The following is a 15,118-nucleotide window of genomic DNA, read 5'->3' on the forward strand; positions in this document are numbered from 1 at the left end:
GAGGGTAAAACAATAACAATGCAGAATAAAGTGTAAACACTATCCAAGGGTGCAGTATAAATAAATGATAAAGTGCCGGATCATGTCAGATAGACTGTGAGGCCAAAATTCCATCTTACGTTCAAGAGGTTCATTCAAGAGTCTGATACCAGTGGGATACAAGGTGTTCTTGAGCCTGGTGGTATGTGCTTTCAGGCTTTTGTATCTTCTGCTCAATGGGAGAGGGGTGAAGAGAGAATGTGTGGAGTGGGTGGGTTCTATGAATATGCTGGCTGTTTCACTGAAGCAGTGAGAAATACCGACAATTCATAGAGGGGATGCTGGTTCCTGTAATGCTACAATTTCTTGCAGTTATGTGTAGAGCAGTTGTCATACCAAGCCATTATGCATCCAGACAGAATGCTTTCAGTGGAAGCACACACACAATGCTGGAGGAACTCTGCAGTATATGTGATGTGCATCACCTCCCAGCTTCTCACTTCCCTAACTTCCCCCTCCCCTAACTAACTACCTTTCCCCCATCTTCACCCATCACCTTCTAGCATGTCACAAACACAAGAAAGTCTTCAGATGCTTGAACCCTTACCTTCTAGCTTGTACTCTTTCCCCTCCCCTCCTCTTATTCTGACCTCTTCCCCCTCCAGTCACCTCTTCAGATGAATGGAGTCACTTAACTTCCTCGTGGATGTTATAGAACTACTCCCTTGCAACCCATTGTAGACTGAGCTTTTGGTTCTATTACTTTTCCTCTTCTAGCATGTTAGCCCAGCTCTGCAGCCCCCTACATCTGGACTGCAAAGACAAGTACATCAGACTATTGTTTGACTACAGATCCATCTTCAATACTATAATTCCAAGCAAATTCATGACCAAACCCCAGACCATGAGACTCAATAACTTCCTCTCAAATGGAGCTTTGACTTCCTGACTAGTAGACCACAATGAGTTAATGATAGGCAGCAACACCTCCCTCCGCACAATTATTCTGCACTTGTACCTACAACTGCTATAGCCAAAGAATAGAACCATAGTTCCATTGCAAGTGAGGGTGAGGGTAGCTCTGGTTATTATTGCCTCTACTTCCAGGTACTAGGAGCTTAGTATAATTTCAGAATTTGTTCCATATTGCTACACGCAGAGGAATTGAAGGGCCTCTACCCACCCATCTGTCCCATGGAGAGGGGGAATGAAGTGAGAAACTGGGAGATGGCATATATCTACATATACATGTACACACTGCCTATCACCCCCCTCTGGTGCCCCTTCTTCCCTTTCCTCCATGGTCCACTCTGCTCTCCTATCAGCTTTATCTTCAGCCCTTTAATTTTTCCACCTATCACCTCCCATGTATGTGTCTTATCTACAAAATTGACATCTCCAGGCTTTTCCACCTGACAAATGACCATTTAAAAAAAATGATGATTATAAAGAGAAATCTGGCTTCTTACCATGATTAGCCACACAGCAATGGATTTAGTTATTTAGGATGCAAGTTATCAGGTGAGATTTGCTCTCTTGCCCATGGTCTTCTTTCACATAGATGTTTATCTCCTCCACTAAAGTTAAGCTAACTAGATTAGACTTTAGAATTTGTGCTTTTGCTGCTGCTTTTAGCTTTTTTTAATCCAATCTGATTTGCTCAAGGCATTGGAAAAGGTTTTTAGTCACAGTTTTTTACTTCAATTCATATAATGTTGTAAATACTTAATCATTTCAGTAACATTTTCTCTGTTTGTAACTGAAGAACAGTGCAAGCATCAGCCTTTCTTCCCATTAAGCTGAGGCACTGGGTACTACTTTATCCAGTTTCTTGGCACAGCTCAACTGAGTTTCATTTAAGGTGGAGTTTCAAGATGGCGACGTAAACATCTGCCTTTTAGGCACTCTTCATTTTTTCAACTATAATCACCCTTTAATCAAATCTTTTCGAACTTAATCATATGAGTTGATACTTTTGATTAACTTTTTTTTTCCTAAAACAATATTTGATTTAATCTTGTCAAACTTAAAATGGCTACAAGCAAGAAATCGTCCAAGGATCCTTTATACATCGACGCAATTTCTCATCTTCTGGATGCTAAACTTGCAAGTTTGGAAAGCAGGCTAGAAAGTAAATTGGAAAGTAAACTGGCAAGTTTGGAAAATAAGCTTACCACGAAAATATCTGAACTTGAAGGAGTTGTTAGATCGTTTGATACTAAGCTTCAACCGCAGGCATCAGATATTCAGCGGCATGAAGATAAGATCATGACTCTTGAAAAATTAATTTGTGAAAAAGTACGTACAATTGAAGCGCTGGAGAAGAAGGTACATTCGACTGCTAAAACAATAGATCAGTATAAGTTTAAAATTACTGATCTCGAAAACCGATCTCGCAGACAGAATTTGCGAATCATTGAGTTCCCCGAAAAAATTGAGTCCGGTGATTTAACTGAATTTTTCTCTAAATTATTGTGGGAAATTTTCGGTGGTGAAGGTTTGCATACTAAACCTGTTATCGACCGCGCTCACAGAGTTGCGAGATTTTCGGCTGCGAGTGGCAAACCACGAGCTGTGATTGTTCGCCTTCATTATCCTCGGGAGAAAGAGCTTTTAATTCGATTAGCTCGTAAAAAAGGTATGATTTCTCACAATAGCAACACATTTCGAATTGTTGAAGATTATTCATTCGAAGTAATGAGAGCGAGAATCGCTTTTAAACCAGTGATGGCAGAGATTCATTCGATTAGACCTAAACAAGCTTTAAGATATCCAGTGAATCTTAGAATTACGTTGAACGACAACAGTCAGCAATTTTTTAACACTCCGGAAGAAGCGAAGAAATTCGTTGAAGAATATCGATCTTCTAGTGCAAGTTGAACTATGTGTTATGCTGAAGATTTTTTGGAGAGAAGATGCCATTTCATTTTAAGTTTTAACCTATGAAGCTGGGTTATAACTTCTTACCCTGATCTACAGGTCTGGTTTCTTTTTTTTTTACTATCATCATCGTTTATAGATGCTCTTTTAATTTTTTATAATATCTTTTTTTTTATTCTTTTTTCTGTTTCAGATATACACGTTTATATTTTGTAATAAGGATTTACTTTTTTTAAGATGTCGTTTCTTCTTCCCATAAGACTTTGCTTTCTGTAAGCATTTATTTGTTTGCCTGCACTTGGAAATGGGACGAATGTTTTGGATTTTTTGGTCTTTTTTTTTATATATTGTAGTGTCTATTAAATCTTTTTTTAATCCTATTTTGATAACTTTTTTTATTAAATTTTTTAATAGATTGCTGAACTTACATTTGTATTTTGTAATATGGCTTTTTCAAACTGTCGTTTCTTCTTCCCATAAGTCTTTGCTTTTGAAACGTCATTTTTCTTGTATTTGAACATGGAATTTTTTTTAAAGGTATATTACACTTTCAAATTTTAATGTTTATACTTTTTTTATTAATGATCATTTGTTTTATTATATTATTTTTTTTTCATTCTGATTGATATATATTCTCTCTTTACAACCCTATATTTAAATCTGGGTGTTATGTAGTTTTTTTTTAATCTTTTTATGGAGCTGCCATCTTGAAATGGGGGTAATATTAGTGTTAGTTTATGCTCTTGCCGCTTGGCTTTCTTTCGAGGGTTGGGGGGAGGGGGGAGGGATCTTTTTTCACGCTTTTGCTTTTTATTTTTTTTTGCTTTTAGTTCATGGGCCGACTTCAAATTATTAATATTGGTGAGGAGTCATGTTCTCCGGTTGCTCCTGTATCATTTTTCCTTCTTCCTGAATTATGGGTTATGTGTTTTTTTTAACCTTTCATGATATATACAATTAATATTAGCATGATGGATAAGTCTATTAATTTTATTTCTTGGAATACTAATGGTTTAAATCATCCGATTAAATGTAAAAAAATATTTAAAGTATTCCATAGACTAAATGCTAATATTATCTTTGTACAGGAGACCCATATTAGGAGGGAGGATAATCAACGCTTTTTTAGGTTCTGGAAGGGTCAACAATTTCATTCGAATTGTACTGCTAAAATTAGGGGTGTGTCTATTTTTATAGACCCCTCAATATCGTTTATACATCATGAAATTATATCTGATCCACAGGGCAGATTTTTGTTGATTACTGGTTCACTTTTTAACCGAAAAGTGGCTTTAGTTAATATTTACGCTCCAAATTTTGACTGCCCTGATTTTTTTAAACGTTTATTTACTGTCCTTCCTAATCTAAATGAATATATGTTGATAATGGGTGGAGATTTCAATTGTTGTTTGAATCCTTTGATGGATAGATCTAAACCTATTCGAACTCTTCCGAATAGATCAGCTTTACTTATTAACTCTTTTATGGTTGATTCGGGAATTACTGAAATATGGCGGTCTTTGAACCCTAAAGATAAAGAATTTTCGTTTTTTTCACATGTATATCATAGTTATTCTAGAATTGATTATTTTCTTATTGATCATCGTTTATTAGCAGATGTTATTGATTGTAAATATGATTCTATTGCTATTTCGGATCATGCACCTTTGAAGTTATCTATCAAGATTTCAGACTCTTTCATTAATACTAGATCTTGGAGACTCAACACTACTTTGCTTCAAGATCCAGAATTTATTACCTTCATAAAACAGCAAATTGACTTATTTTTTTCAACAAACTATACCGAAGAGATTGAAGTATACCGAAGGAATACTTTGGGACTCTTTTAAGGCTTTTATTCGTAGACAAATTATCTCATATTCTGCTGGTAAAAGAAAACAAAGATATTTAGATATAGCTTTATTGGTGGATAAAATTAAAGAAATTGATAAGATTTATTCCGTTACTCCTACCAAGGAACTTTATAAGAAGAGAGTTGAACTGCAAATGGAACATAGCTTACTGTTATCTTCTTCAATTGAGAATCAATTAATTAAGACCAGGGCTCAATTTTATATTCATAGTGATCGAACTGGTAAATTGTTAGCTAATCAATTAAAAGCTATTTCGACTAAGCGACAAATTATTAAAATTCGTAAACAAGACGGTAATCTGACTACTGATCATAAAGAAATTAATAATACTTTCCAAGATTTTTATAAATCTTTATATCAATCAGAATTTGATGGTGATCTGTCTATGATGGATAATTTTTTTAACAATTTGAATATTCCCAAACTGACAGATGAAGATCGAAGTTTATTTGATGCTCCTATTTCTATGGCTGAGGTAGGAGAGGCTATTTCATCGATGAATTCAGGGAAAGCTCCTGGCCCTGATGGTTATATTATAGAATTTTTTAAAACTTTTTCTTCTTTGCTTTCCCCTTGGCTATGTGAAATCTTTAATGATGCATTTATTAAGAAGAGACTACCCCAGTCTTTTTATGAAGCTACTATTTCTTTAATTCTTAAAAAAGATAAAGATCCTACTTTATGTGCATCTTATCGCCCTATATCGTTACTAAATGTAGACTCTAAGATTCTTACAAAAATTTTAGCTATTAGGTTAGAAAAGGTACTATCACAGATTATTTCAGGAGATCAAACTGGTTTCATTAGGAACCGATACTCCTTTTTTAATGTTAGAAAATTGATTAATATAATTTACACTTCCTTACCCACAACCCCAGAATGTGTTATTTCATTAGATGCTGAAAAAGGTTTTGATAGAGTTGAATGGACATACTTATTTAATGCCTTGAAGAATTTTAATTTTAGTTCTAATTTTATATCATGGATTAAATTAATATATTATAAACCTGTTGCTTCTGTTCTTACGAATAATTATAGATCCTCTTTTTTTCAATTATCTCGTGGTACGAGACAAGGTTGTCCCTTAAGTCCTTTATTATTTAATATTGCATTAGAACCTTTAGCCATTGCTATTCGTGAATCCCCTAATATTTTTGGTATTACCCGTAATGAGAAATTATACAAGTTATCGCTCTATGCTGATGACTTGTTGTTCATATTTCTGGTCCTGATAATTTTTCTATTCCCGCTATTCTATCCTTGTTGGTTCAATTTGGTAGTTTTTCTGGTTACAAATTAAATTTGGATAAGAGTGAACTCTTCCCTTTAAATGCACAAACTTTACTGAATGACAGGATACCATTTAAAATTGTTACTGATAATTTTATTTATTTAGGTATAAAAATTACCAAGAAATATAAAGTTTTATTCAGATTGAATTTTTTACCTAAGCTTCATCAAATTCAACAACTTACTACTAGATGGTCTCCTTTATCCTTATCATTGGTTGGTCAGATCAATGCTGTTAAAATGATGATTTTACCGAAATTTTTATATTTATTTCAAGCCTTACCAACTTTTATTCCTAAGTCTTTTTTTGATAGCATTGATTCAAAAATTTCCTCATTTGTGTGGCAAAATAAAAACCCCAGATTAAGTAAAAGACAGTTACAGAAATCTAAAAAAGATGGTGGTTTAGCTTTACCTAATTTTAGATTTTACTATTGGGCAAATAATATTCGGAATTTATTATACTGGAAATTAGATTTAGATTTACCATTGTGCCCACAGTGGGTAAATTTAGAATGTAATGGTACACAAGGATATTCTCTATTTTCTGTTCTTGGTTCTTCTCTCCCTGTTGATTTAGTTAAACTTAATAAACAGATATCTAACCCTATTGTCAAACATACATTACGAATTTGGTTTCAATTTCGTAAATTTTTTACTCTAAAAAACTTCGTTCTTGATAGCCCTATCTTACTTAATTTTTTCTTTAAACCCTCTTTAACAGATCAAGCTTTTAGTATATGGAAAAGGAAAGGTATAATATGTTTTCGCGATCTTTTTTCTGAAGGTAGTTTGATGTCTTTTGATCAACTTTCTAACAAATTTAAATTACCTAAATCTAATTTTTTTAGATATTTACAAATTAGAAACTTTGTATAAAGTTTTACCATCCTTTCCTAATTCAACTTTGATAGATTTTTCAGATATGATTTTTACTTTAAATCCCTGTCAGAAGAGATTAGTGGCTCTTATTTATAATATGATTATGAAGATACAACCAGAGATATCAGGTAGAATTAAACAGGAATGGGAAAAAGAACTTCAATACAATATTTCAACGGAAAAATGGGAAAAAATTTTACAAATGGTTAATTCTTCTTCTATATGTGCTAAACATGCTTTAATACAATTTAAGGTCGTACATAGAGCTCATATGTCTAAAGATAAGCTTGCTCGGTTTTATTCTCATGTTAATCCTCAATGTGACAGATGTCATTTAGATGTGGCTTCATTGACCCACATGTTTTGGTCATGTCCTACTTTACATAATTATTGGAAGGACATATTTGCTACCATTTCCTCAATTTGGAATATTGATTTACAACCTCATTTTATCACTGCAATTTTTGGTATACCAAATGAAGATGATAGTCGATTCTCCGCTTCAATTAGACGAATGATTGCCTTTGTAACATTAATGGCCAGGAGATCTATATTACAAAATTGGAAAGAAGTAAATCCTCCTACCACATTTCAGTGGTTCTCTCAAACTATTTCTTGTTTAAGTTTAGAAAAAATTAGAAGTACTATTTTTGATTCATCAATTAAATTTGAAGAAACTTGGGGACCGTTCATTCGACACTTTCATATGAATTAATTTGACTTCTTCCAGACCTTTACTCTTATTATTCTTGTTCTGGTATGGAGTTCCGGAGTTTTTGACACTATCATATACATATAAACTGCTATTACTGCCCATGTTAGTTTAGATTTATTTTTTTTTATTATTTCCTTAAATATACATTTTTTCTTATATTTTATACTTTTTTTTCTTTTGATGATTTTTAATCTTTTCATGTATAATCAATATAGATTAGATTGATTATTGTATGATCCTATTTCGCTGATAGTTTAATAAGATATTGTTATCTTGTTACTAATTTAATTTTAAATCTATTGTATTCATAACCTATTTAATATAATATTATGTTATGTTTTTTTTTAAAAAAACTAATAAAAAGATTGAAAAAGAAAGAAAGATTCATTTAAGTACTTGGAGAAAGAGATCGGATACCTGTACTGTTGTATGACCACCACTGTGTTCCTCATTTCTGCCGTGCAGAGAATGGAGCTGGAAGTGTGGAGGAAACTAGCCCCCACATTGCCGTTCTCCACAGAACCACAGCATGCTCACATCCATTGATTGGGAAAACGCAGGGAAGGGTAGGAAACGTGTGCAGGAGAACTTCCGAATCACTGTGTTTCCAGCCCTAAAAGGAAAGAGGCATTGCTGAAACAGACCACGGGAATGAAGTTAACAAATGGACAAGATGTCAGTTAGGAAACAATGATCAATAAATCATATATTTTAGAAGATTAATGAAGAAGGGTTTAGGAGTATTCTAAATATAGATTATTTTTAAAAGGAAGTGTCATTGGAGGATATCTTAGAGTAAAGTGAAAATATAAAACTTTTAAAAAAAGAAGATACAACATACTGCACAGCATGGTGCAGACCCTTCGGCCCTGATATTGTGCTCAATATAAACCTACTCCGTCATCAGTCTACTACCTCCCTCCTGCACAGCCCATAACCCTCCATTTTTCTTCAATCCAGTACTTATTTAAGAGACTTTTAAATGCTCTTATTGTATCAGCCTCTATCAACTTCCCAAACAGTATATTCCAGGCACCCAACACTCTGATTTTAAAAAAAAGCCTACCTCTGACATCTCCCTAACTTTCCTCCTTTGACTTTAAATGGGTATCCTCTGATTTTGGTCACTGTGCCTGAAAGAAAGGTGTTGGTTGTGATCTGTGCCTCTCACAATGTTATGCATTTCTATCAAGTCCCGCTCATCATCCTTTGCTCCAAAGAATAAAGCCCTAGTTTACACAGTCTTTTCTCATCAGATGTGGTCTCTAATCCAGGCAGCATTCTGGTAAATCCATCTGCACGCGTTTTAAGGCTTCCTATAATGAGGCGACTGGAAGTGAACGCAATACTACTAATGTGGTCTAGCCAGAGGTTTACAGAGCTGCAACATTACCTAATTCTTCTTGAATTCAGTCCCCCCAACTATTGGAAGCCAACACACCATAAGCCTTCTTAGCCACTCTATTAACTTGCACAGCAATTTTGAGGAATCTATGTATCTGGACCGAAAGGTCCCTCAGTTCCTCCATCCTGCTAAAAATAGTACATCATAGTACAGACCCTTGAACCTTGGGCTCTGCCTTCAAGCTTGATCTTCCATAGTGTATCTCTTCACAGGTTTCCAGATTGAACTCTATCTACCACTTCACTGCTCAGCTCTGCATCCCCTTATAACCTATGACTCCCATCTATACCATCCACAACACCACCAACCTTTGTGTAGCCTACAGACTTCCTCTGTAACCCATTCCTCCACTTCCTCATCCAAGTCATTTATAAAAATCACAAAGAGCATGTTCCCAGAACAGATCTCTGTGGAACGCCACTAGTCAGGACCCTCCAGGTGGAACTCGCTCAATTTACTAACACCCTCTGGCTTTGTGAGTCGGCTGTTTCTGAATCCATGCAGCCGAGTTTCCCTGGATCCCATGCCCCCTGACTTTCTGAATGAACCTACCAATGGGAGCCTTGATGAACACCTTACTAAAATCCACTGCTCTATTTGTTTTGTTACCTCCGTGAAGTGCTCAATTAGGCTCCTGAAGCACAACCTGCTTCTCATAGATCTGCGCTTACTGCCTTTAATCAAACTGCAATTCACCAAATGCTAAAAAATCCTGTCCCTAAGAACCATCTCCAATAGTTTGCCCACCAGTGATGTAACAGTTGCTAGCCTATAATTACCAGGATTATCCCTATTAACCTTCTTGAACAAAGAGATCTTTAGAGAGGAAATGTTTCTGGCACATTTCCAAAAAGAGGAAAGTTCAGAACTCTGCTAGATGATAGAAGAGAATGAGAAAGATGGAACAAAAATAAGAGGAAAGGGAAACATGACTTGCATTAGATGGATAATTCAAGTGAATACCAGGCTGAGTTTAGTAAACTGGGAGGGTAGGTGCAAAAGAATGCTAGGCAGCTGACAGAATAAGCATTTTTGATCAGATCATGGTAAAATTCAAAAAGACCCTGGCATAGCTGATTCCCAAGGGAATAACTTGACCTGAAGGAGAAAGCAGAAGGAGAGAGACAAAATGGAAGATCATGTGTTTCAGTAGCAGAATATAGGAGGCTCTTTGGAGGAGCAAGGTGACCCAGGCAACTTGTCTTCCTTCAGATAAAATAATACTTTTAAAGCTTTATTAAGATGCTAAATTTATATAAAGAGATAACATTAACTATTGATAGCTAAATTACTTTGGATTTAAAATATAGCACATGTCTTGATTTTTAAATAGAAACACATTTCCCAACCTGCAACTTATTTTATTAGTAAACATTTTCAGACTCATGCTATCTACCATCTGTGGTTAGGCCTTCGAAACTGGGAAGGTTTATCTTGCATGCTATTTCCACTTAATGGGTTGTTAACTGCAAAACTCAGATTCCTCTAAGTGTTGTTATTTGACAGAAGATATCAATCTAAAGAAACTACCATACTAACATGCTGCAAATTACACAACTCATGAACAAAAGCAATTTGAATGCAGAGGCATCATTTGGAGGGTTAACCATTTTAAATTAAAGTTATTACAAATATCCAAAACACAGTTTTTTTTTACATAAAGTGAGAAAATGGCATTATTTGTTTGTTATCTTTAGGGCGTTTGGAATTAAAAGAAGATAATATTGAATGCCTGTTGTCGACAGCCTGCCTGTTACAATTATCTCAGGTTGTTGAGGCATGCTGTGGTTTCCTGATGAAGCAGCTTCACCCTTCCAACTGTCTCGGAATTCGTTCATTTGCAGATGCACAAGGCTGCACTGACCTGCATAAAGTGGCTCATAATTACACCATGGTATGTATTTGGAGGGATGGCTCTTTCTTAGTTTATTAATTTGAGTTAGATGACACCATGGTTGTTTCTGGAGGGATCTCGCCTTCACAGTTCATTAGTATGGGTCAGGTGGATGATGGTTTAATAGTGGAGACATCTTTAAAATTCTGGAATCTGTTAACACTTAATAAGCTAGCATAAATAAAAAGATGGCAGTGCCCTAAATACAGAAAAAGGCTTAATAATATTAAAGAACTTTTAAGTATTATCTTAGCCATATACCATCCATGGGGAATGTGAGGTACCAGTTACATGAATATACTCATTGCATGAGAACTGCTCAATAGAACATTTTCATGCATCACACACTGGTATTCTATGCATAAGCCTTCAACTTGCCTTTTAAATAAGAATGCTTTACACTGTAATTCTACATTTTATGACAAAATGGTATTCAAGTAAAATGATGTATAAATCAGATGTATGATTTTGATCACATTACGTGAAGTCCCAAATCTTCAAAGAGGATTTTGTTGCTAATCGGCCTATAAGTATAATGCCTTTACAAGTAAGTGTAAATAATCTAAAGCTATCTTCACACTTACTTTACATAACAAATGCATAAAATACACAGTTTGAGTTTACTCTTGTAAAGAATTAAAGAGTCTTATATGTAGGTCATGCATAGAACGTTTTACATATAGCCTAGCCCACCACTTAAATTAAAATCATTTAATTCTAAATAAGAAAAGGTCAGTGCCTTTTGCTATGTTCTATATTCCCTAATAACACTTAATCAGATTCATGTTCTTAGAAATTTTCTTTTGCCAGTTGCAAAAGAATTTTGTTTTTTTAAAATACTGGATATACAAGAGTTTATTGTGTCATGAATCCTGTTTGTAAAATTGTACCAACATACAAAACCGAATATTTTAATTTCTTATTATTCTGGTCTTCAACTAAATATTTTCTTAAGAGATATTTGATCTTTAAATGCTTTTTGATGTGAATGTTAACATTAACAATAGATCATTAACTTGGCATTAGAAAGCTTCAAGTTTAAAGCGGCGGCTGGTGGTGTAGTGGCATCAGCAAACTTCAAGGCAAATGGTTCCAGGTTCAAATCGTCCAGCTCCTAGCATACTTCCCATCTGTGCTGAGTTGAGCATCGAGCCTGTAACTCAGTCTTGTAAAAAACAGGCAAATGCTAAAGAAATGGCAAGGTTTCCACCTGATGCACGGAGAGGAACAACAAGTTTAAAGAGCCTTCTGTAACTAAATGAGGTGAATTGTCAGCAAGGCTTTTATCAGCCTACAGCTAACATCTGTATCTGCTTGTGAAGGGGCATTGGGCACACTAACTTGCATTTTTTATTTGCTGAATAGAATCTATAAATTGGCCACTAATTGGGTTCTTTCCTCAAAGATTGGTTTCTATACTACATTACTTACATAAAATGTTGCATTCAATTTACAGTAGTTTTATCTAACTGTTTTTAACTGCGTGATGCCACTTAATTTGTCCAGAAATCAGAAAATAATATTAGTGTAACTTTAGGAAAGTTTTCAGCAAAGATTAGGCAATGAATAGGTCCATGACAAAAATCTCAAGAAGCAATTTGAGGCCCTCCATTGATCAGGGCCAGCCATGGATGTTGCATCCCAACTGCCTGATACGCAAGGCAGGGCAGTATGATATGGTGAGCAAGCTGTTGCCTTGTAGCAGGCTCCCCTTCTCCACGCAGCTGATGAATTCAAAGGAGCGGCAGTGACCAATACAGTTTGGCACCAGAGGCATCATAGAAGTTGCCAGTTAGTGTTGAATTCAAGGTAGGATTGTCTTAGGAACTCCAACTCTGGATTTTTACTCGGGGTTTACTCGTGAAGGTTTCACCGTAAGAAGGTATAGCCGCAATGCAGCAGAGGTTTGAGATCAGAGTTGCCAACCATGGCTGACAAGCCCCATCTGCCCATAGCGACTCGTTTTAAGACACCAGTAGCCTGCCTTTGCCCCTTCTCCTGTCGGTAGCAACGGTTCCACCAGGCTTAGTAGCTAAGCTACACTTGAAAGCCAGGAGCTCGACTTGTTTGTCAGAGGATATTTGAGACACGCGCCATTGGGAGCATTTACTAGGTAGTGGGCACTTATCCCCACTACCACCCCCAGCTATAATATTCATAAGGAACCACGAGTAACAACATATTTTTAGAAAACCATTTCCACAACTAATTATTCTTGTTGGATGGCCATCTCCTGAAGCCTCTTAATGTTATAATGTTACTTAGTTCGTAATGATCTGAAATTACGATCTCTAGAAATCTTTAATATGTAGTCAGAACTATTCCTTTGAGGAAAGGTTGCTTCGGAAACAGATTTAGCTATGTAAAGTGAATTAATCTCTCAATAATTAAATTGATATTATTTAAAAATTAAGTATAGTGTTTCTTTAAATTAAAAGAAAAGTACAATGTTGTCAGTGATTTACCGTACAGAGATTAATCTATTCCTAATCATAATTTTTTGGAATATTTACTCTTTACAGAATTTCAGTAATCAGAATATCTTCAATTTTATTATGAAAACACAATTGGAAGAAATCTCATAAATTCTGAGATATAGTAGAAATTGCTTGGAAACATCCAGCACATCAGACAGTATCCTTAAAAAGCAACACATTTAACATTTTGTGTCAATAGCCATTCATTAGAATTGGAATTCTGGTTTCTCAAATGTGGAATGGTTCCATTCAAAGTACAGGAGGCGGAATATTAGTTTGGTTGAGAGAAAGAAATGAAATATTTGAGGAATAAAACAAGGTTCTGGTAGCTCATAATATTCCTGTCAGTTTAAATTATTTTAATTACAAAATTAAAAGTGTAATATTTTATTGGAAGACTTGTTTTTTCTAAGCTACAATGTATGTCAGAGTGACAGATATGATTGCTGAGGAAATACTTCCATATATTTTCAGCATATGATATTAATTGGTGTAAGACAAAGAAAGCTCAAGATAAGGCAACAAGGTAGACAATGCAGTTTAATTTCAGAGGCAGAGTACAATGCAGTTTTTTAATTTCAGGTTTCCAGCATTTGTGCTTTTATTTTGACTCTCATATGACACCTGAAGTTTATGATGACTTACTTAAGTCAATCAAATGTGTATTCCTGTGATGAGTAAACCATGAATGTCTTTGGTCATTTTTGTGATTTTTGTCATGTTATCAGTAATGCATGTACAGTTTCATATATCAATCACTGACTGGATCTTCAAGTAGTAAAACAAGGCAGAAGGCATGATCCATTTGCATTTTGTGACTTACGTTCAGTAACTTAACGCAATAATTTGTGCTTTACAATTTTGTGAGAACATCTGTGAATTGTGTGTGTGTTTTGTAGTCCCATTGTCATTGTGTTTAATGTGCTGTGAAATAATATTAATTATTGTTCATTCTTTCTTTTGTTTAAGGAGCACTTCATGGATGTGATAAGAAATCAGGAGTTTCTACTACTGCCAGCAAATGAAATAGTTAAGCTGTTGGCTAGTGATGATATGAACATACCAAATGAAGAAACTATATTGAATGCATTGCTTAGCTGGGTGCGGCACGATGCAGACAACAGACAAAAGGAACTCAGCAAACTGCTGGCATACATCAGACTCCCTCTCCTCTGTCCTCAGGTAAATTCATTATTTGCCTTAAATCATTGCTTTAAAACAATAAATGGACATAATCATCATCAATAGTGTGTGACTAACCTTTCATTTTGGAAAGGATAAAAGCCATCAGCATGTTTATCAGGACAAAACCTGCAAATGACTTGATGGCACATTGTAATTTGCCTTCTATAATTAAGTCTGAAGAGGCGGGTTCTTGTACCATATTTTATGCAAGATCTATACCATTTCCAAATGATGCCCACTTAAATAGGTATCCATGATAGCTAACATGGAGATGCAAGTAAATTTAAAGAGATAATGCAATAATGTGTAAATCCATTAGACTGATTCATTAAATTTGAGTGCTATTAAAAAAATAGATGTTTAATTGCATACTTCCTAACGTGGCACTCATCAGTTTAGAAATAGCCTTTTTCAGCTCCAACAGTAGGGTGCATTTGAAGTTGACTTAAGGTCAAGTTGACAATTTTCCACGCTTTTGTATCACTGCATCCATTTGGAAGCTCAAATTGACTCTTTGGCAAGTTTTTCATTTCATCC

General features: G+C 35.0%; 1 protein-coding gene across 6 annotated transcripts in view; it reads left to right on the forward strand.

Moving 5' to 3' along the window:
• The window catches only part of LOC132404689 (kelch-like protein 5), a 131,024-nt gene that overhangs the window by 79,683 nt on the left and 36,223 nt on the right, over positions 1–15,118 (forward strand). For all 6 annotated transcript variants that reach the window (XM_059989037.1, XM_059989040.1, XM_059989039.1 and 3 more), the window contains 2 exons: positions 10,723–10,919; positions 14,366–14,578. In XM_059989037.1, the coding sequence (XP_059845020.1) occupies positions 10,723–10,919; positions 14,366–14,578 (410 nt within the window). The remainder of the gene's footprint in view (positions 1–10,722; positions 10,920–14,365; positions 14,579–15,118) is intronic.

Source organism: Hypanus sabinus, chromosome 14 (genome assembly GCF_030144855.1).
Source record: "Hypanus sabinus isolate sHypSab1 chromosome 14, sHypSab1.hap1, whole genome shotgun sequence".
NCBI lineage: Eukaryota > Metazoa > Chordata > Chondrichthyes > Myliobatiformes > Dasyatidae > Hypanus > Hypanus sabinus.